This window comes from Thermomyces dupontii, assembly GCF_041956625.1.
Source record: "Thermomyces dupontii strain NRRL 2155 unplaced genomic scaffold VTN31scaffold_6, whole genome shotgun sequence".
In the NCBI taxonomy this organism is placed as follows: Eukaryota; Fungi; Ascomycota; class Eurotiomycetes; order Eurotiales; family Trichocomaceae; genus Thermomyces; species Thermomyces dupontii.
Window position 1 is genome coordinate 433637 of NW_027192312.1, and position 19288 is coordinate 452924.

Genomic DNA, 19288 nt, shown 5'->3' on the forward strand with positions numbered 1-19288 from the left:
ATTTTTTTTGTCTTTTCTTTTTATTCTTCTCGTCCGGACTACAACCACAGCATCATCTCGTCTCGCCCGCATTCCGGGATTATCCCGTCTGTGCGGACAGAATGACGATGTACTTGAGATTCCCCGGTTGAGTGCCTTTTGAGCTGTCGGTTGTACACTCTGTACCCCGCTACGAACCGATGAACGATTTGATGTATGTAACGTGGTTGTTGTACCGTTAGTAGAGAATTCATCTCACGATGAGAGACTCTTTCTACCATCTTCTTGATTTGGAAGGTGAACATGCAAGCAGGGGACGCAAGGATCGGGCCGAAGCGGTCCGGGGTTCTACTCGGGGAAGGCGCAACTTGCTACTGCGTTGCACTTCCTGTTTGGTGGTTTGTCTGTACCCTAGTATTAATTCTTGCTTCAACTACTGAACAGTCGAGTGAGGTATTATTTTCTTCTTTCAGCTTCAGCCACGGTATTATGAAATTTTTTTATTTAAAAGAAAAAAAAATACAAAGATTAAACCCCTCAACTAACCTGCTTATTTGTCTGTTCTGAGGCAGAGATTGGCACAGGGCAAATGCATGCATGTTTCAGGGAAGATCGGGGCGTTTTGGTATTTGATCGACTCAGCTAATACCTAGTACCAGGTAGTTAGTTGAACTCTGGTAGGATTCGAGGAGATGATAAATACTACGTCAAAAACCTTCCATTCAAGATATCCTACCCCGTCCCAGGAAAAAAATAAAAGCACGAAGGATATCTTTGACCTCCCAGCAAAGTTAAAGGCATCAATCAATCATGTCATTCTCCGGCCGGCGCCTGAGCATTCTCAGTCCGCATGACAAGCGGCGGAGTAAGGATCTCTCAGAGAACGGTGCGTCATCCGAAATAGACTACTTACTTCACTGGGTACACTATCTAACGGCCTGAAAATAGAACTCCGCTCCGACTCCCACCGCGCATTCCGCGACGCCCACGAGGGTCACCGTCCCCACGCCGGCCTCGACGCCTCGCGTGCCTCGACGGGTGTGATCTGGTGCACCGAGCGCGCCATCGAGCACGGCTACCAGGACAACCCGCACGAATGGGCAAACCTCGGGCAAGGCGCGCCGGAGGTCGACGATGACATCGCGGGCAGTTTCCCACGGCCCACGACCATCCCGGTCGAGTCTGCGGCGCGAGAGTACGGTCCCACGGCGGGGATCAAGCCGCTGCGGGAGGCTGTGGCGCGGCTGTACAACGAGCATTATCGGCAGGGGAAGGAGAGCCAGTATACATGGGAGAATGTCTGCATTGTGCCTGGTGGGCGCGCCGGATTGATCCGGATCGCGGCGATTCTGGGAAATGCATACCTGTCATTTCCGATCCCGGATTATACGGCGTACTCGGAGATGTTGTCGCTGTTTAAGAACGTGAGCAGAGAAGAAAATCTTCCGGGTTAGGTTTGAGAGAGAGAGAAAGAGGGAGGCTGAGTGTTGGCAGTTCTCGCCGATCCCGATCCCCCTCGCGGAAGAAGATCACTACCATATCCATCCAGACAAGATCGCCGAGGAGATTGCGCGAGGCACGTCCGTGCTGCTCACGTCGAACCCGCGAAACCCAACCGGCCATGTGCTCTCGAACCCGGACTTGGCGCGCATCCAGGACATCTGCCGTGGCCGCGCCACGCTCATTCTGGACGAGTTCTACGGCGGATATAACTACACGACCGACTGCGATGGGACAACGATCAGCGGGGCGGAGAATGTCGTAGACGTGAACAGCGATGGTGCGTATGGAAGTCTCCAACAAGAAGAGAGACCGTAAGCCTGATGGGTAGTGTTTTTTTTTAGATGTCCTTCTGATTGACGGTCTCACCAAGCGGTTCCGTCTCCCCGGCTGGCGGATCGCCTGGGTGGTTGGGCCCAAGGAGTTCATTGACGCCCTGGCCTCGGCGGGATCGTACCTGGACGGCGGCGCCAACGTGCCGTTCCAGGAGGCAGCCATCCCCATGCTGGAGCCGTCGCTGGTGCGCGAGGAGATGAAGGCACTGCAGCGGCACTTCCGAGAAAAGCGCGACTACGTCGTCTCCCGGCTGCGCGACATTGGCTTCAAGATCAAGGATGTGCCGCAGGCTACCTTTTACGTCTGGCTGGACCTGACATCGATTGACCCGCCGCTGCCCGAGTCCGCCAACATCTCGGACGGGCTCAATTTCTTCAATGCGCTGCTCAAGGAGAAGACAATCGTGGTGCCGGGCATCTTCTTCGACTTGAATCCGGCCAAGCGAAGGGATCTGTTTGACAGCCCGTGCCACCACTTTGTGCGGTTGAGCTACGGGCCGAAGATGGATGTGTTGAAGAAAGGATTGGATGGAATTGAGCGTGTAATTCGGCGGGCAAGGGGGGAATATGTCGGGCCGACATTGGAGGATGAGGTTGCGGTGGAGGATTAGCCGAAGGCTCGAGATTAGTTATTATCAACTGGCTTAATTCTGTTAGGCCTAACTTAATTCACGTGATAATCCATCCAGGGGTAATTCCAGTCTGTCAGGTTCGAATCAACCCGGGAGCACTCATAATTCAACGATTGCGGAGTACAAGACTTGGAAAAAAAAAAATGCATTCGTTATCATGTCCATCAATGTCCTCCGCATTCTTAACACCACCCTGTACAGCGTCCTGAGCATCATCCTGCTCTGCCTGATCCTGCTCACGCCGGGGGACTTTATCGTGCAATGCTACCGCACCCGTCGCCTGACCAACATCTTCATCGTCACCGGCGCGTATATCCTCACCGCGCTCCTCGCACTCCTGCTGTACGCTAGCCGCATCTACACGAACCGCACGGGCCTCAACAGTATCCCCAAACCATGGATCCCCGTCGAAAAGGGTGACGTGAGCAAGAGCGTCCGCCGCCTGGTCAAGCAAGGGCTCGCCCGCAGCGCAATCATCGCCTACCAGGCACGTCCCCGCGCCAACATCCTCAACTTCGACGACGACAACAACGACAACGGCGGCGCTGACGTTGTCCATCATGACCCCGCGCTCTCGATCGACCCGGCAAGACCCCCGTGGGGAAAGATCGCGCACCCAGGCTGGTCCGCCCCGGCCCCATCCTCCCCGTCGTCCGGCCTCCCCGGAAATCTGCAGTTCAAGAGCATCGTCCTGGAACTCCCGCATTTGATCGAGGCCAAGGCCGTGTCGCTCGCGCCGCCGGACCCACTATTCTCCTCGACCCATCGCGGCATGATGAACGGTGAGCAGCAGCAGCAGCAGCATCGCCAGGCCATCCCGGACCCGCGCGTCGTGGATATCCTGCGTCGCCCCGCCGCTATGGGTCTGCGCGAGTACCTGGCCCACCTGACATCCCTCAACCTGATCAACCCGCCAGAACTCGCATCGGAGTTTGTCTCCCTGTACGAGCGTGCACGCTTCGCCGCGCGCCCCCTGCTCGAGGACGAATTCCGCACGCTGATGGCCGTCTTCGCGGAGATCCTCCGCGGTATGAAGGTCGTCGACCCGCAGGTGCTGCAGGATATTCGCGGCGATCAGGGCGATGGTGGTGACGGGGGGTCGTCGTCGTTTATCGGGCCGTCGGATGAGGAAGGGGAAACAGATACCGTGGGTAATAGTAGTAGTAGTAGTGGTGATAGTGCCTTCTCTGGCCGGTATGCCGCGTCTTCGACTTCCGCGTCGTCAGCGGCAGCGGCGCGGTCCTCTCGGTCGAGTCGACGAGGAGGGTCGGAACGTTCCGGGAGTGTGATCCGTCTGGCAACGCGGGATGAGTCCTCCGAGTTGCCGTATGTGATTGAGCGGTATTAAGAGACTCTTCGGCCCTTGCGGCCGCGTGGAAGAACTGTACATAGTACTTTGTCCCATACATATGTACTTTTGCAATGCGTATGTATATTCATTTCAAGCCTTCTGACAACGGTGTACAGAGAAATATATATCCAGGAACATAACGTCAAACCCTAAGCAACCCCGTCACATCATAGCAGATAAGATTCGTTTTTAAATCATCAAAATATAATCCGACCGAGGAAGCAACGCGAAAACCTGTAGAAAACCAAACCCATCTTGATCACTCCGCAGCCTGCAGAACCAAGACACTCGCCCGGACACTTCTCCGGACAAGAGCCTCGCCGACAACCCCCAGCGCTTTGCGTGTCTCTGATCCCCCATCACCATCCGGGGACGATGACTCGCCGCCCACACTGCGTCGTCCAACGATCACCAAGTGGTTGCTTTCGGTCCCGCTGCGGTCCAGCTCCTCCTGGACTGTGCGCATGGCAAAGTCCGTGACGGCCGTCGAGGGATCGGTTGGGCTGGCCTCAGTGAAGACCACGCGCGGGGATAGTTCGATGGGGACGGAGTCACGGATCGTCGCGAGGAAGCTCAAGTCGTTCTCCTCGGAAAGGGTATGGGGTTCTGCGGTCGACGCGGGTGTTGCCGGGGGGTTGTGCGACGTTTCCGAATTCGTCGGCGCGGATGTTGGTGTATTGATGTGGATGACTGTGGCAGTCACTTGTTCGTTCCGCGCCAGTTGCAGGGCCAAGCGCAGTGCGAACCGATCATCAGCGCCGCCATGGAACAAGAGTATGACATGCTGCTTGCTGTTGGCGGAAACCATGCGGTCGTGCACAATGGGTAGTACGCCGCCTCGCGCACTGGTCGTTCGCTTCAAGTCGGGTCGCTCGCGACTGGGGATCTCCAGGGCTCGGTCAACGAGGATGCCAGTGTTGACGGATACCCGCGCAATCACCTGCGATACGAACGCAGCGTAGGGAGCGTTGGGCGGCGCCGCCGAAGACTCCTCGGTCGACCATAGGCTCTGCCTGTCGCTGACGCTGCCGCTTGCGCTCCATGGAAGCAGCAGGAAATCCGCCGATGCGTCCCGGGTCATGTCCAGCACGGAATCTGCGTACAAATGCTTCGGGACCACCGCTACCCGGCCGTCGGATTGGATGCTGTTGAGCTGTCCAAAGGCCCGGAACACGTTGACTACCGGGTCCCAGACAGAGTATTCTTCAATTGCGGAGACCTTCATGGTCGAAGACAGACGGTCAGTTAGCTCGATCAACCGGAGCCCGTGTGCGGCTATCGCAGGTTCCGATTGCGATGCTCGACTATCGAGCTGTTCCTCTGAAGGTCCGAATTGGGCTTCGGATCCTTTGTGGGCATGATGGACAAGGGATGAAGTCTTGGAGGTACGGTGCCCTCCAAGCATGCTGACAAACGTGCACACGCTGGACAGACCATCGAGACGAAGATAAACTGCAACTCGCCGAACTGGCTTCGTTCGAAGCTTCTCGGCAGGCGTTGATGGTGGCCCAGAGTCCGAATGCACTGGATTTCCGTCCCAGTCAATCTCCCCACGCCGCCAGCGAGCAGCTTTATCCTGATACCACTGGGGGTACAGCCAGGTGGTGAGGGGTGTCGTTAGAAATGTCGTGACCAATGCCATGACAACAAAGATTGTAAAGGTCCGTTCACTAAGAATCTTTGCTTGACGGCCAATGTTCTGCCATAGGTTAGCGGTGGCCGTGATAAAATCGTGGTATCCAAACGTACAAGCACAATGAGTTCAACCAGACCCTTGCAGCTCATCAGCACACCAACAGCCATGCTCTCACGCCAAAGCAGACCCGCTGCTTTCGATGCAAGCGCTCCAGCAATTACCTTCGCAAAGAATGCAATGGCAATAACGCCGATAACGTAGCCCCAGACGATACCGGAGTCCAAGGCGCCGAGGTTGGTCTGGAGACCGGAAAGTGCAAAGTAAAGCGGCAAGAAGATGGCTGTTACCAGATCCTCGATCTTCTCCGTCAATTTGATAGCGAAGCCACCCTCATGCGGACAGATTAAACCGATGACGAATCCTCCAAAAATCGCATGGACTCCGATCACTTGTGTGAGAAATGCCGACGCCAGGACGAGAAGCAGCGTCACCACAACCACGGCCTGACTTGGACCCTTTTCTAGACTGCCCGTTCTGCGCAAATACCACAAGAACACGGGTCTCACGGCATAGACGAGGAATAGGATGAACCCCAGGGTGACGAGAAGCACCCATAGAGCGGAGATCCCCGTTCCCGCATTGACGAGCGCCACGCAGAGAGCCAACAGCACCCAGCCTGCCACGTCGTTCCCTACACCGGCCGAGAGGACAATTACGCCAACATTGGTGCCCAGCAGCTTCAGCTCCGTAAGAATGCGACATAACACTGGGAACGCCTGTCGAGGTATTAGAATTCAAACAGTCCGAAGTTGTCTGGGTCGCTTGACTCACCGTAATGGCCATGGCAATGCCCACGAAGAGCATGTATGTCGGGAAGTTGATCGAGACCAGGCCAGGCTCATCACGAAACTCTCGATACAGGCCATATGAAATCGCACAGCCCAAGCCGAAAGGCAAGATCAAGCTAGCGGCCGAGACGCTGGCAGCAACACGCCAATTGCTCATCAGAGCGCGCAGATCCGTCTCAAGACCGATGATGAACAAAAACAGCACCAGACCCAGATTCGAAGCCAAGTTCAGGCCCGCAATCGACTCTGCGGGGAAGATGGTCTCGGTGAACTTGGGGATGCGCCCGAGAACGGAGGGGCCCAGGAGAATCCCTCCGACGACCTCCGCAATGACACGGGGCTGGCGAATGAGGGAAAGAGGCCAATGGAGAAGGTGAGTGAGGATGATGATGATGGAGGCCTGGAAGGCACGTCAGCAGTGTGGATAAGAATGAGTATCCAGACAGCGAAGCATACCTGGATAACGAACAGTGTAATCGGGTTTTTGCTGTCCCATACTGTCGGATTGCTACCTTCGAGGATTCCTCCTTGAGGAGGTACCCGGATGTCGTCGTTTGCAGACGTCATTGCTCGACTTCCGGCCAAGTGACGATAGCTTCGTTGCTCCAGGCCGATGGAAAAGAGAATCGATTCACTTCCTTGACCAGCTATCGATTACAAGTCCTCGTCCTGTACTGTTGACGGCAGCGAACCGTCCAGCTTCGGCGAGCGCACTCCGTTCGAACTCGCCGAACGCCCGAGGACGGTCAACGGATGAAGTGGACAAAGAGATCTCCGCATGACGGAATCGACTAGGTGGCAACCATCATGCCCATGGGCTATTTCTCCATGTCTGAGCAGACCAACAGAAGTTCTCTCTCCACCAGCTACTAATATAGGTATCAACCGTTGCTAAATGGTTTCAGTGTTTGAAGGATGGCCTTCGTCAAGTCATCCAGGCTCAGCCACTCGAAAGTGTTCGACACCGATGGAGAGCACCGGAATACAGACGAGTACGAATAAATTACAATACAGTGTACGGAGTACCTCTAGTACTCGTAAGCTTACCTACTTACATTTCAAGAGAAGTCAAGATCCGTGAATTTAAAATGAGCTGATTCAGTTTGATTTGGAGGTCGTCACGAGACTCGCCGATCATGAGACTCAGGAGAGGGAGTTGCCAATCAAAGTGACATCTTTTTCTAACTGACACTCAAAGTTGCCATAAAGTATAACTCTACTCCGTACCTAACTCTACGAGTAGTTAACCCCGCTCCGTACGAGTACGGGACTCACGAGTACTCCTGCTGACCGTATTTTTGGTATTTTAGGTTTAGCACCTACCTAGTTAGTTAGGTAACGTAGAGTTATTATCGGACAGAACTGAACTGGGCTTATCCTGGAAACCATGGATCCACGTCGAAAGACCTTGCTAGCTAGAACTCTGCTCTCCGACTCTATGGGCAATCGGAGCTCTATATACACATGATGCCAAGCCAGAGGAAAAACCTACACAAATGAGTAGCGTCCTAAAGAGGACGGTACAAGCGAGCTGAAGAGTGCTGAAAACACATGAACCATGGAAAAGAAGCGGCTAAAAGCCTAAACGGCCTGAAAGACGGAAAAGACGGCACAAGAGAAGACATAAAGGCCTAAAAGACACTGAGCTGAACACAAGGAAAAAAAAAAGGAGCAAGAAAGGAGAAGACAGGAAGCAGATCACGTGCGTGTAACAATACACGTATCGTACACATACTGGACCATACCCTCGAAGAGTCGGAAATGCATGACATCTGACATCCACCGACTGGTCCAACTTGCAACGTTGATTTAGATGGACAAGCAAGGGGAGCTTGTAGAGTGGACGGCCGAGGCGATATGACGCGCCGAAGATGCTTTTCCCGACCCCGATTACAATAATAAAGGGGCATGGATGGACTACCTCCCACATGCTCGGCGAATTCTCCAGCGTCAGACGACGATGGAGGATGTGAGGGCCAACCTTCTTTCCAAAGCAGGCCGCAGCTTTTACATCTTGGGTCAGTATTGCGAAGCAGAGACGATGCATCAACGGGCACTGGAAGGACGAGAGAAGGTGATGGGTCCCGACCATCCAGCCACCCTCGCCAGCGTCAATGATCTGGGCTTCACCCTCGCAAAAGGGCAGCACCAAGAGGCAGAGGCACTGGCTCGACGGGCTGTGGAAAGACTGGAGAGGGTGCTTTGGGCCAAATCATGTGGAGACCCTCAGCAGCGTCAACAACTTGGGCAGCGTTTATGGAAGTCAAGGGCACTACGAAGAGGCAGACGCGATACTGTGTTTCGCCGGGCTGCGGTTAAGACTGGAGAAGGCGTTGAGGCCAAATCATTCATTCACTTCGATCTTCGTCGAAAACCTTGTTCAGGTCCTCGGAAAACAGGCAAAGTACGAAGAGGCTGAAGCAATTCGCCTCCGAACCCGACAGTCGCCGTCCTAGTTCAACAAATAAGAAGATGATGGACTACGATTCTGCGGCGTTGCTTGGACTTTATTACCGAATCGATACCAGCTCTGTGCTTAACTCCGCGTCGTATGATGGAATACAAGCAATTCAATGTCGTTTTAGTCGTCGTGCCAACAATCCAAGCTTGATCGAATCGTTCGTCCCTGTTGGATTTCTTCAGATCGTTATGCATAGATGAAGGATGGACGTGACCAGCCTCATCCCCCACTCGAATGGCAAAAAAGGGCCTTCAAAATCCATACATGCCATCATAGCATCATTAAGTAGATACTACATACAATAAAGTACCCTTGAGAGATTCAATATCTCCCCTCCTTTAACCTCCCTCGATTCCGCAACACATCGAATTCCACCCACCGACTTACCCCCTTGCGGCCCACGGGCACCAGCCGCCCCGGATTCATCACATGGCATCCTTCATACGTGATGGCGAACGCCGGCGCCTCCGCATCCGCCAGGACGAGCGCCGTCGGCAACGGGTAGAGGGACAATGCCGAGGCATGATCCCAGAGCACGGGGCGCGTGGAGAGCGGGAAGGGTGATAGGTGGCTTTGGTCGAGCACGGTTTTGACGAGTTTTCGCGCGGTGGTTTGTGTATGTGATTCGCTCGTGGTGGTCGTAGTCGGGGGTTGTGGTTGTTGTTGCTGCTGCTGGCCGTCTGGCGCTGCATCTGCATCCGCTGTCGGCTGGGTTTGTTCTTGCGAGTTGAGGGCAGAGCCGGGATGGACGGCACTCCGGCGGAACCGCCCTGTCATGTCGTCCCGGAACACGACGAGTTCATGGACCGGCCCAAACAGAGAGACCCGCGCCGGGTTCGTCGTCCAGATGACGCTGGCGTCGGCATCGGCTTGCGCGGAGGCGAACACACGCTTCACGCGCGACGTGAACAGCCCGGGGAGCGGCTCCCGCGGGATGGCGGTAGCTGCGCCCGCTGCGAACGCCGATGCCCACGGGTCGTGGTCGCCGGGGACAAAGACGAAGGTTGTGTGCCGCAGGAGTGTCGGGTAGTCTGCGAGCACTGCGGCTAGCGTGTCAAAGTACTCCTTGTACTCGACGCTGGTGGCGCGGCCGCCCTGGCCCAGGGTCAGCGCGGACACGGACGCGAAATTCCCGAGCAGGATGATCGCCAGAGGGAGCTCGTCCGTGGGGAGGTCAGCGTACGTGGCGAGCATGCTGCGCAGGGCCTCAAGCGTCGCCATCTCGTCAAGGTGCACCTCGCTAGCAATCGCCATCGTAGTCCGCTGGTGCGAACTCGAGGCGCGACATCGCGCTTCGAGTCGCCGCATGCGAGCGCCCTGCGACCGCTCGCTACCAACGCCGAGGAAGTCAACCCAGCCGAACCCGCTGTTGCTGCCAATCACGCTGTTGTCCTCGCTGGACCCGCGGCCGGCGCTCAGGCCCAGCGTGACCTCCCGCCGTTCGCATGGCGGGCCGGCAATTGATATCCCGATGAACCGTCCGCCAATCGCGCCCCCCACGCCGCTGTTGCCGCCTAGCGTGGACCCTCGCACGACCTCTTCCTCCTCGTAGATGCCCTCGACCAGAACGATAATGCCGGGCGCAAACCATGCGCCATTTTCCGGCAGGGCACGCGCATGCGTCAGGTCCAGCACAATGCTCCCCGTTGGATCCGTCAGGGATAGTTCGCCCGCAGGTGACATTGACAGTAAACCTAGAAGAAGATGCGACGAAATAGGAGTTTCCACGGGGTGATGATGACTGAATCATCGAACAGATGCTCGTACCTCCCCGCGCGGTACCCAACCCTATACAAGAAAACCCCCGTCGGCATCGACAACCTCTACACGGGCGAATCCTTCAACATTGTCCAACGGCCCTTGCCCGAAGACCCCATGATGACCTGCGCACGGCTCGTCCAGGATGACCTCGCCCTCATGTTCGAGCGAGAAGACGGCCAATACTACCTTCTCGCGGGCGCCATCCTTCTCCCGGGATTCTGGCGCCTCGAGGACAAATTCGGCATGCCACTGAGCGAGATCCACACCTCGGGAAACGTGCCACAGTACCGCGAGAAACTCGAAAGGGGCATGATGAATTTTTTCCGGCGTCTGCGGCCCGAGGACCCCGTGCTGCGCAACAATTACTTCATCCAGGTCGACGACCAGCTCGCCTGGTCGACCAGCATCGGCTCCGAGGATGATGAGGAGGTGTCGTGGAACACCGCCGAGAAGAACCGTGCCATCGAGCATCATTACTTCCGCTCCGAGCGTCAGTCGCTCCGTCGCTTGCCGCGTTCTGGGGCAATTGTGTTCACGATCCGGACGTATTTTGTGCCGATTACGGAGATCGTCAAGGAGCCGTATGTGCCCGGGAGACTGGCCTCGGCGATTCGTTCCTGGGGGCCTGACGTCTCGAGGTATAAGGGTCGGGAAAAGTATGAAGAGGTGCTCCTCGAGTATCTGGACAAGAAACACCAGGAGCAGTTGGACAATGGGCTTGATTTGGAAAAGGAGGAAGAGTATCATCAACTACTTATTCTTTCTTTTTTTTTTTTTTTTTTTTTTCTTTTAGTCTGAACAGCTGAGAATTTGAAGTTGCTGTTTAGGGACGTGACCATTAGTAATTCCATCATCCTAATCGTCGCGCTTTCGTACATCGGTCGAGATCTTCATTTGATTGTGTCGGTACGGAAGACTCCCGGGTCTTCCTCAGCTTCATTCGAGCACTCTCCGTTGACTTCACAAGGCTCGATTAGAGTTAGACGCTGTAAGCGATTTCACCTAAGTAACCGATTCGTCTGGACTTGAAACTGTCGACTTTCGCAGGTAACCCAATAGAGTACTCCGTATTGCTTGATCAACTACTCGTACATAGTTAGGTCCAAGACGACTGGGCTGATACCGGAATAATCCTTCATACCATAGTGAAATTTCCCTGTTGTCCTATTGGTACGCAATCTATCCCCGTTACAAGAAAGCGAGGGTCATCGCTCAATCAACTTTATCGAAAAGTTGTCCGGAGTCCACCAAGACAGAGTTTTGTTTGAGTTTGACAGGAGGATTTCCGAAGGGCGTGGCGTTGGTTCTGGGATACGAGACATGTATGAGGAGAAACGCAATCCTCCATCCCAAGAGATTCGTTGACCGGAAGCTGTCCGTCCCGCGATCCGGACATAGACAAGATAAAAGTATACCTCGGTCGACGACAAAACAAGTCTAGTAAAACGCACTCTTCATACCACGCCAAGTGAAGGAACCGTCGTCCCGCGACATGGCTTGTTACTGGTTACTAAACAGAAAGATGTATTAGTTATTTTTCAGCCTTCGCAGAAAACCTTACCATTGCGGCTCGGTTAGGATATCGCATGTTCGATCGTCATTGCTCTAAATTGATGCCGAATCAGCAGATCTCGATATGTCATCAGCAGGAGCAATACCCAAAGAAATCTCTCTTTGATTGGCAGAATGCCAGAAGTTTGTATATCCATCATGTGGTTCAATTTCAGTGAATATCTTTCCTGGTTTGGTTCTCCAAAATATGGGTATCAAACGCTAAGTCAATCAAGATCCGCGATTAATATCCCTCCAAAAAAAATACTCTCCGTATCCTGGTCGAATCAATCGGCATTGGAGAAAAGGAACAGAGCCGCACCAGCCGATGAACACAGATGCCCTCCAAGTCTCCAAGACGTGCCGAGAAAATCCAGTACAATACCCAATTAGTATACTGTAGTAGTAGTTTGCAGCAAAGGTACATCCAAAGAAATCACCCGCACAGATGATCCGATTTCTCTTGCCCTCGGGAACAATCCCATGCCCCCAATTCAGCGCCAAGTGACACAGCCAATCCAGCTGGACTCTGTACCACCACGGCCAGCGGCCAGATGAGGAAAATCTTGATTTTCCAGCCCTTCCCGGACGGTCATTGTAATGTATATCCCTATCGCGGGACTGTGGAGTCCCGCACGCCAGCCTTGCTTTTCGTAGCCGGGGATGTTGTCATGTCCCGAGTCCCAGAAAAGCCCAGTCGGTCCCCTCTGGCTGATTCAGAATCCTCGGCATGGGTTTGTAAAAGTCCGAGTAAGGTCCCAGCATGGACTGGCCGTCCGCACTCAATGGTAAAGGGGAGTACAGCTGCGGAACACCCAGCTGTTCCACCCCGACAGACAGGCCAGTGACTTGGTCGTTCGGACTGTAGGAAGGCTGGGCTAATGCATACGGTGGGGGCTCCAGAGGAGGCTGCGGGACCACGACCGCTTGCGGCTCTGGCACAGGAACTTGGTTCAGCGATATGGTAGGCTGTTGCGGTTCCTGTTGCTGCTGCTGTTGGTAAAAGTCCGTCGTGTTAGGCGTCGGAGACTGATACAATGGCTGTTGTGCCACGACGTGTTGAGTTGTCGATGCTACCGCTGATGATGATGATGATGTTGTTGTTGCGACGGCAGCGGTCTGCTGGACCGTCTGCTCTGGTGCGGCTTTCTCGGGCGATATGCGGGCCGCACCTGGCGGGTGAGAGCGGTGTTGGTGCTTGGTCAAGGTTGTTTTGCGGCAGAAACTATAGCGATCAGTTGGCGGTAGACAAGTCGTGCCCAGCTAATCGTACCTTCGTTCACAAGCCGGCTCCTGGCAGATGTACGGTCGTTTCCCCGTGTGGATGCGCCGATGGCGAGCTAAACTGGAGGACTTTTTTTCTCGTCAGCATAACGGTTCCTTTGTCGTAGACGAATGCGGTGACCTACGTCTGAGAATGCCTTGCGGCATCCCTCATAGTCACAGACATGTGGCTTCTCGCCGGTATGGGTCCGCGAGTGAACGGTCAAGGCACTACGCTGGATAAAGCTCTTGTTGCAGTCGGCCACGGTACAGTGGTATGGCCTCTCATTGGTATGAATGCGGTAGTGTCTACACAAGTCAGACTTGCGATTGAACGACTGTTGACGCCCGGTGAGGAGTCAGATTCTGTATGAAGACGCTTGTTTGACGTTGGGTGGGGTGGCAGCTTTTTTTTCTTTTTTTTTTTTTTCTTCTTTTCTTTTTCTTTTTTTTCCGCTTACCTTGCCGCATTTCTCCCACGAGCAGCTGAAGTCTCGCCCGCCACCTGGCGCCATGATGTATTCCTCCTCAGGGTTTCGAGGTCACCGTGGTGTACAGGTACGGCCCGGAAGGCATATATATTGCGGCGAGAGAGCTTAAAACGGCGAGCAATTCGACAAAGGCGGGGTGACCTAACAGAAACAACGGTGATTTCGCTAACTGTATTATGTCCACCGTTGAACCAGGGTCTTCGGCCCGGATGGAGATCATAAAAAGTAGAATCGCCGGGGAGTTATTGAACGAAAGGGAGAGCGCTTCGTGGACCACCTCGTGCCTTGCAACGAACCCGGTGTCCAGGGAGGGAAGAAAAAAAGAAAAAAGACGTCGACAAAGTGTCCGGGCCAAATCAGCAGACGCAAAGCAAAGACCACTCGCGGAACACGGTCTGGACCCGTCCGTGGAGGGATGCAACACCGCAGGATCTGAAATCGAGAAGATGACGGGTTGCCCGGTCAGTGCTGGAGGAGAGGATTTCTATCGTGTTGAGGTGCCGGGAAAAAAAGCTGGGATGGTGATCGGTTTCGGCCTGAGAGTCTTCAGATTTATTTACCTTTGGCGAATTCTCGACAAGCACCGGGGATAGGCTTTGACGGGGTCATTTAAGTGGTGGACCTCCCGGTTAGCTTCCTTGCGATCGCTCGCTAATTAGTTTTTTTAGACCTTGCACTCGTCTTCAACACGATCCACTCCACTGATGGAAGTATGTAGTAGGTAGAGTTTGAAGGCAGAGGGCGATCCCGATGCGGTCCAACTGGCACCCCGGGGAAGGCGATTGTGGGTTCGTCGCAGCCGTCCTGGAACATGGATTGATTTCAATATCTCCTAGGTACTTAATATTTTCAGGATTTAGGGCTCTCGCTCCGACGCTGTGCTCCCACTACGGTCACTTTGTAGAACCCTCCAAGACGACACTGCATCGGCGAGACCGAGCAGCCCGGAAGTTATCCTAGGATGGCAGTGCATTGTGATTGGCTGTCAGCGACGTACAGGCTTGGCGGTACTTGGCAGTGGAGCCTCCCGGACCATTCAGGATCGATTGGCGGGCCGACCTGTGGAGTCAGGGTCTTTTGTGAATAAGAGTATTGTAGGTTAACCTTTTTAGGGCACCCCCTCTGTGGTTCCTTACAGACTGGGTTTTCGAGACTACTCGTAGTTACTCTGTCCTCCATAAGTTACTAGACTCGGGAAACAAACTCTCAACACTCTCTCCACTACCTAACGACTGTACATAAAGAAGACCAGACGGTACAAAAGGTGGGTCATGACGTCTGATCCAGGACGGAGCGGAACGGAAGCCTGGACGGGCGGGAGCTGGACCCATGGGTTTGTCATCGGAAATGACACTAACTAAATGACAGCCTTCAGCATCGACGCCGCCTTTACCTACTTAGTGGCTTTTGCATCCAATTGCTGGTGGCGACGAGGACGAGGATTGCGTGCAGCGGAGCGTCTGAGACCAGGATACTGTCGGAGTCGAGACTGAATCTAACTATGATGGGACGACGCAGCAATATGGTAAGACTAACGAATACCTACTCCGTACTCGTACATGTACGGAGTACGGATACATAACTACTCTACGTTGGGAAAATCCCTGAACTGACCAAGGAGCACATGGCGGATCGACACCGCGGGAAACCTAAGTTAGGATCTTGATCACCATCCAGAACTTTACCAAATCCTCCGTCTTCCGGGAAGTCCTCTAACCGATCGTCAACGGAGCGGCTGGAATGTTATTAATATCTGACTAGGAGTTATAGGAAGGTTAGGTCTATCTTAGTAATCCCATCTGATCCACCCGGCTGGTCTGTGAAGTTAAAAAGTTTCCCCGCATGCAGCTGGCTCTTAGTCCTCGCCCAAGTCCTCGTCAATTACATAACCGAGTTAGGCTTTGTATCACGTCTCGGCGATGATCAACTGGACCAACCCTGCAACTGGTCCTTGAAAGTCTTTTTCAAAGTTCATTTGGCTCGTCAGGGGAGCGTCCAATGCCCCCGATCATCAGCAGTGAAACTCACCGGTGCCAACTCGTGTTCCGGTGTCCCGTCGGCTGATATAACGGCCAGGTAGATACTCCGTACTCCGTACAGCTGGACTGCGAGGACGCGATACTCGTAGGTACGTATCCAGCCAAATTGCCATGATCAACCCACTAAGCCATGACGGGTAAATGGTTGACAGTTGCACGTGTACTCGTCTGCGTATGTATACTTTGTACTGTACTCCGTACTCCGTAGTACTGTATGTATTCTCTCGCAGCACCTCGACCGTCCAAAAGTTTTGCTCCAGGAAGATGAAGCGTGCCAAGTAAGTCGAGACAGACAGATGACCCGGACGAGCTCGAGTTGAAGAAGATTGCCCATCAGGTCATTCCGGTGCAACACTTGCTGCCAGACATCACCGCCATCGACGCGTCAACCACTTCCGCTAAGCTGAATTGGTGCTACCGGGCCACCCCGCACTCTTGGCTATGTCTGATGGCTGCGTCCATTCCCTGACATTTGGAGCAGGAAAGATTCAGCACATGCACAGATAGAATTCTGATCGTCACTATTGCCGCGCGGCCGGGCAGTTTTAACTTTGAGTTGCGGATTTCCTGGTTTGCTGGTGCCCTGAATGTCGTCATGACCCGGTTAGACGACAGAGAAAAGCCCAGCTCAGAGCCAGTCAGCCAGATGATCGCCTGCTTTGTCCCAGGGCTGTCCGCTACGTGCAACCCCAAACTCAGAGTTGGACGGCGACTAACCTGCCTGCCATTACCTAATTTAGCAACTTATTCAAGATACGAAGCGTTCACGGCCGCTTCATTTCATATGGAGGTGTTAGGCTAAGCCGCTAACTACCTATGTACTTGGACTATGGAGTACCTACGGAGTAACTACTTGGAGGCTTGGAGCATTCAGGTAAGTTAAAGTCAATTCAAGCCCAAGTTCGCGTCCAGACAGAGTAAGTACCGAGGAATTTCGAGAAAAACTCTCGTAGTTAACTTACCCCTTTCTCTGAGCCTCTCGGCCTCTTTTTCCCAAAGACTTTGATCCCTCCAGTTCTCGCTTGACTCTCCAGATTCCACGCAGAGAGCCAGAGACGGCTATCTGCCGGTCGGATGTGGCATCCGCGCCAATGGTGGCTCCGTCCTGGGACGGTACGTTCCGTTTCCATTCCGAATCCAGCGCTAGCAAGCTTCTCCACCAATGAGGTGCGCAGAGAAAACCTCCGCTTTCGTTTTCGATCTCTTCCCGATCGAGAAAAGCGGGTACGCGGCTTGTGGGTCGAACTGGATCTAAATTCTAACCTAACAGTAATTAGTTAACTACAGTATGTGCATAACCTCGGTTCGATACAACAGACCAGTACTCCGTACTCTCAGTACAGACACAATGCTCGCTGCCATCATGCCATCCGCAGTCCGTCTGGACTTTGAAACGAGGTGGAGCGTGCTGATTGCGGCGCAGCTACACCAGTGGTCCCTGCTTACTTGCGGCAAGTTGGAGCATTGGAGCTGGTCTTCTATGCATCAGCACGGAGTACCTCCGTCCTCATCCGTACAGAGAACTAAGAGCTTCTAGCAGGTACCTTGTTCAACAGCAGCTACATACACTGGTGAAAATCATACTTTGCCCCTTTGACGTCGGAAGGGGGGTTTACAACTAACTTATTCGAGATTCTAAACAAGGCACGAGACCGGACTGACTAATCTCGAGCTTTTTATGGAATACGCAGTGTGGGACCACGCTCGCTTGAGAAACCCATGATAAGAATACATACGGTGAAGCCATGACGATCGGCTGTTTCTTCGGCACTGACAATGCACCGCTGATCTTCTCCTGATCTCTCCACTGGAGCTGCAAGCCTGCAATCCATACATTATTTAGCTTTGGCGAGAATATCACTGACTCTGGCGATGCCTCCGCCCTGCCACTTGCGAGCTTGCCGTAGCAGGCATCCGTACAAGATGTGTATTGTACATACTCGTACGGAAGACACCGCCAGCTGGGCTCTGAAGCCTCTAATGGATGATGAGGCTGAGCTTCTCATTGGAATGCAGCGTACCGAGGTTCGTGTTCCGACAGTGTAGGTACCTACAAGTACGAGCACTCGCATGCCTCGTACTAGAATCGCTCACAGCCCAGGTTTTCTTACCCCCGAGTCAAACAACCTTCGCCGTAAGGCGTATTCCGAAGGTAAATATTCAGGTAGGTAGGTAACTAAGAACTAGTCAAACACGCACTCCTGCAAAGGCCCTGAGACCAGTTCTACAGTGCAACCAACTCCTCCGGTACCTCAGTCGACCACTCCTAGATACTTATCCTCTCGGCGAGTCGGAGAGAATGCCGAATCGCCGCAATGGAACTCGGAGGTGTACGGAGTACCAACACAGCGCCCACTGTGCCTTTTTGACCCCTGGGAATCCGGGACCGTGGGGCCAGTCTCCTGTCATGATTCATGAGTGAGCTGTCAATTTTGGACGGAAGTTCAGAACGGAACCGCGAGTCAGGATTGACGTGACAGGTTACGGAACTGAACAAACTTATCTAGCCTGGGTTAACAGGTACCTACTGTACCTTAGGTAGGTAACTTACCTTAGCGAGGTTAACTATCTGTTATCATCCTTGGCCGTTCCGTTTCCCTCACTAGCTGACCGTACGAGTAATCATTGAGTTGGGTTCTTTTATTCTCACAGGGCAGAGCCTCATTCTCACAGTGCACTAGACCTATTTTGGTAGACTATTTCGAATTAGGACTAGAACCTTGCCAAGAACCTTTTCAATAATTCTCACAGGGCCTCTCACTTTCCTACTTTAGAGTGATTGTGGGAAGTGTGCTTATTCCTCTTAACTAAATTTATGAAAATTCACGTGATCATGAGAAACTACATCAGCCCGTATGGGTCCGTACTAGCGTGATAAGAATCAATAAGCCAGTTGATTGCAACTCGGAACGAAAATTTTTATTCTTGGTTTCCAGAGATTAACCACCCATCATATTCGATCAACCGCCTCACCAAAATTGGCCAGCCTATTTAAGATACATCGTCGCAGGATGCCGATATCTACCCCAAGTTTTTAGGCCATTCCGTTTGCGCTGGCGGCTCTTAACCTCCTCGAGCAGTACACGATACGGTTCGCCAGAGAGCATGAACTTCTCCACAAACTTCTCGCTTCCTTTCTCGAACTGGTCGTCTGCAAGGGCCAGCGCCTCCTGAATCATTTCCTTGAATTCAGAAAAACGGGTTGCCAACGGCTTCTGGTCATCGTCGTCTCCGGAGCTCGGCTCATCCTCCGATTCAGATTCTTCGCCTTGACCTTGCAGGTACACCTGTGCTTCAATCTGGTCACGGATATCACTACCTGGCGGCGGTGCAAACTCTGGTCGCAAGACCAATCGTTCGTCTTGCCAAAAAGGCGGCGTTGTTCGTCGCTGGATAGTTCGAAACAGCTCGGGATTTGTAAATGCGAAACAATAAACGATG

General features: G+C 53.5%; 6 protein-coding genes across 6 annotated transcripts in view; 2 read left to right on the top strand and 4 right to left on the bottom strand.

The window, feature by feature from the left end:
• Window positions 1-789: 789 nt before the first annotated feature.
• Window positions 790-2425, top strand: VTN31DRAFT_6004 (uncharacterized protein; the record flags this gene model as incomplete). Its single annotated transcript, XM_069406567.1, has 4 exons — window positions 790-865; window positions 928-1403; window positions 1474-1759; window positions 1824-2425. 4 exons carry the CDS (start codon window positions 790-792, stop codon window positions 2423-2425), a joined length of 1440 nt encoding a protein of 479 aa, XP_069259086.1.
• A 178-nt stretch (window positions 2426-2603) lies between these two features.
• Window positions 2604-3794, top strand: VTN31DRAFT_6005 (uncharacterized protein; the record flags this gene model as incomplete). The annotated part of the gene is made up of 1 exon (XM_069406568.1): window positions 2604-3794. The coding sequence occupies one exon, from the start codon at window positions 2604-2606 to the stop codon at window positions 3792-3794; it is 1191 nt and encodes a 396-aa protein (XP_069259087.1).
• A 262-nt stretch (window positions 3795-4056) lies between these two features.
• On the bottom strand, window positions 4057-6848 carry VTN31DRAFT_6006 (uncharacterized protein; the record flags this gene model as incomplete). The annotated part of the gene is made up of 4 exons (XM_069406569.1): window positions 4057-5496; window positions 5547-6209; window positions 6265-6681; window positions 6738-6848. 4 exons carry the CDS (start codon window positions 6846-6848, stop codon window positions 4057-4059), a joined length of 2631 nt encoding a protein of 876 aa, XP_069259088.1.
• A 2215-nt stretch (window positions 6849-9063) lies between these two features.
• Window positions 9064-10050, bottom strand: VTN31DRAFT_6007 (uncharacterized protein; the record flags this gene model as incomplete). Its single annotated transcript, XM_069406570.1, has 1 exon — window positions 9064-10050. One exon carries the CDS (start codon window positions 10048-10050, stop codon window positions 9064-9066), a length of 987 nt encoding a protein of 328 aa, XP_069259089.1.
• A 2673-nt stretch (window positions 10051-12723) lies between these two features.
• VTN31DRAFT_6008 (uncharacterized protein) lies at window positions 12724-13832 on the bottom strand (the record flags this gene model as incomplete). Its single annotated transcript, XM_069406571.1, has 4 exons — window positions 12724-13279; window positions 13328-13407; window positions 13464-13655; window positions 13779-13832. 4 exons carry the CDS (start codon window positions 13830-13832, stop codon window positions 12724-12726), a joined length of 882 nt encoding a protein of 293 aa, XP_069259090.1.
• A 5002-nt stretch (window positions 13833-18834) lies between these two features.
• Window positions 18835-19288, bottom strand: part of VTN31DRAFT_6009 (uncharacterized protein) — a gene marked incomplete at both ends in the record, with an annotated part of 2241 nt that continues 1787 nt past the window's right edge. Inside the window, one exon of the mRNA XM_069406572.1 lies at window positions 18835-19184. Within this exon, the coding sequence (XP_069259091.1) occupies window positions 18835-19184 (350 nt within the window). The remainder of the gene's footprint in view (window positions 19185-19288) is intronic.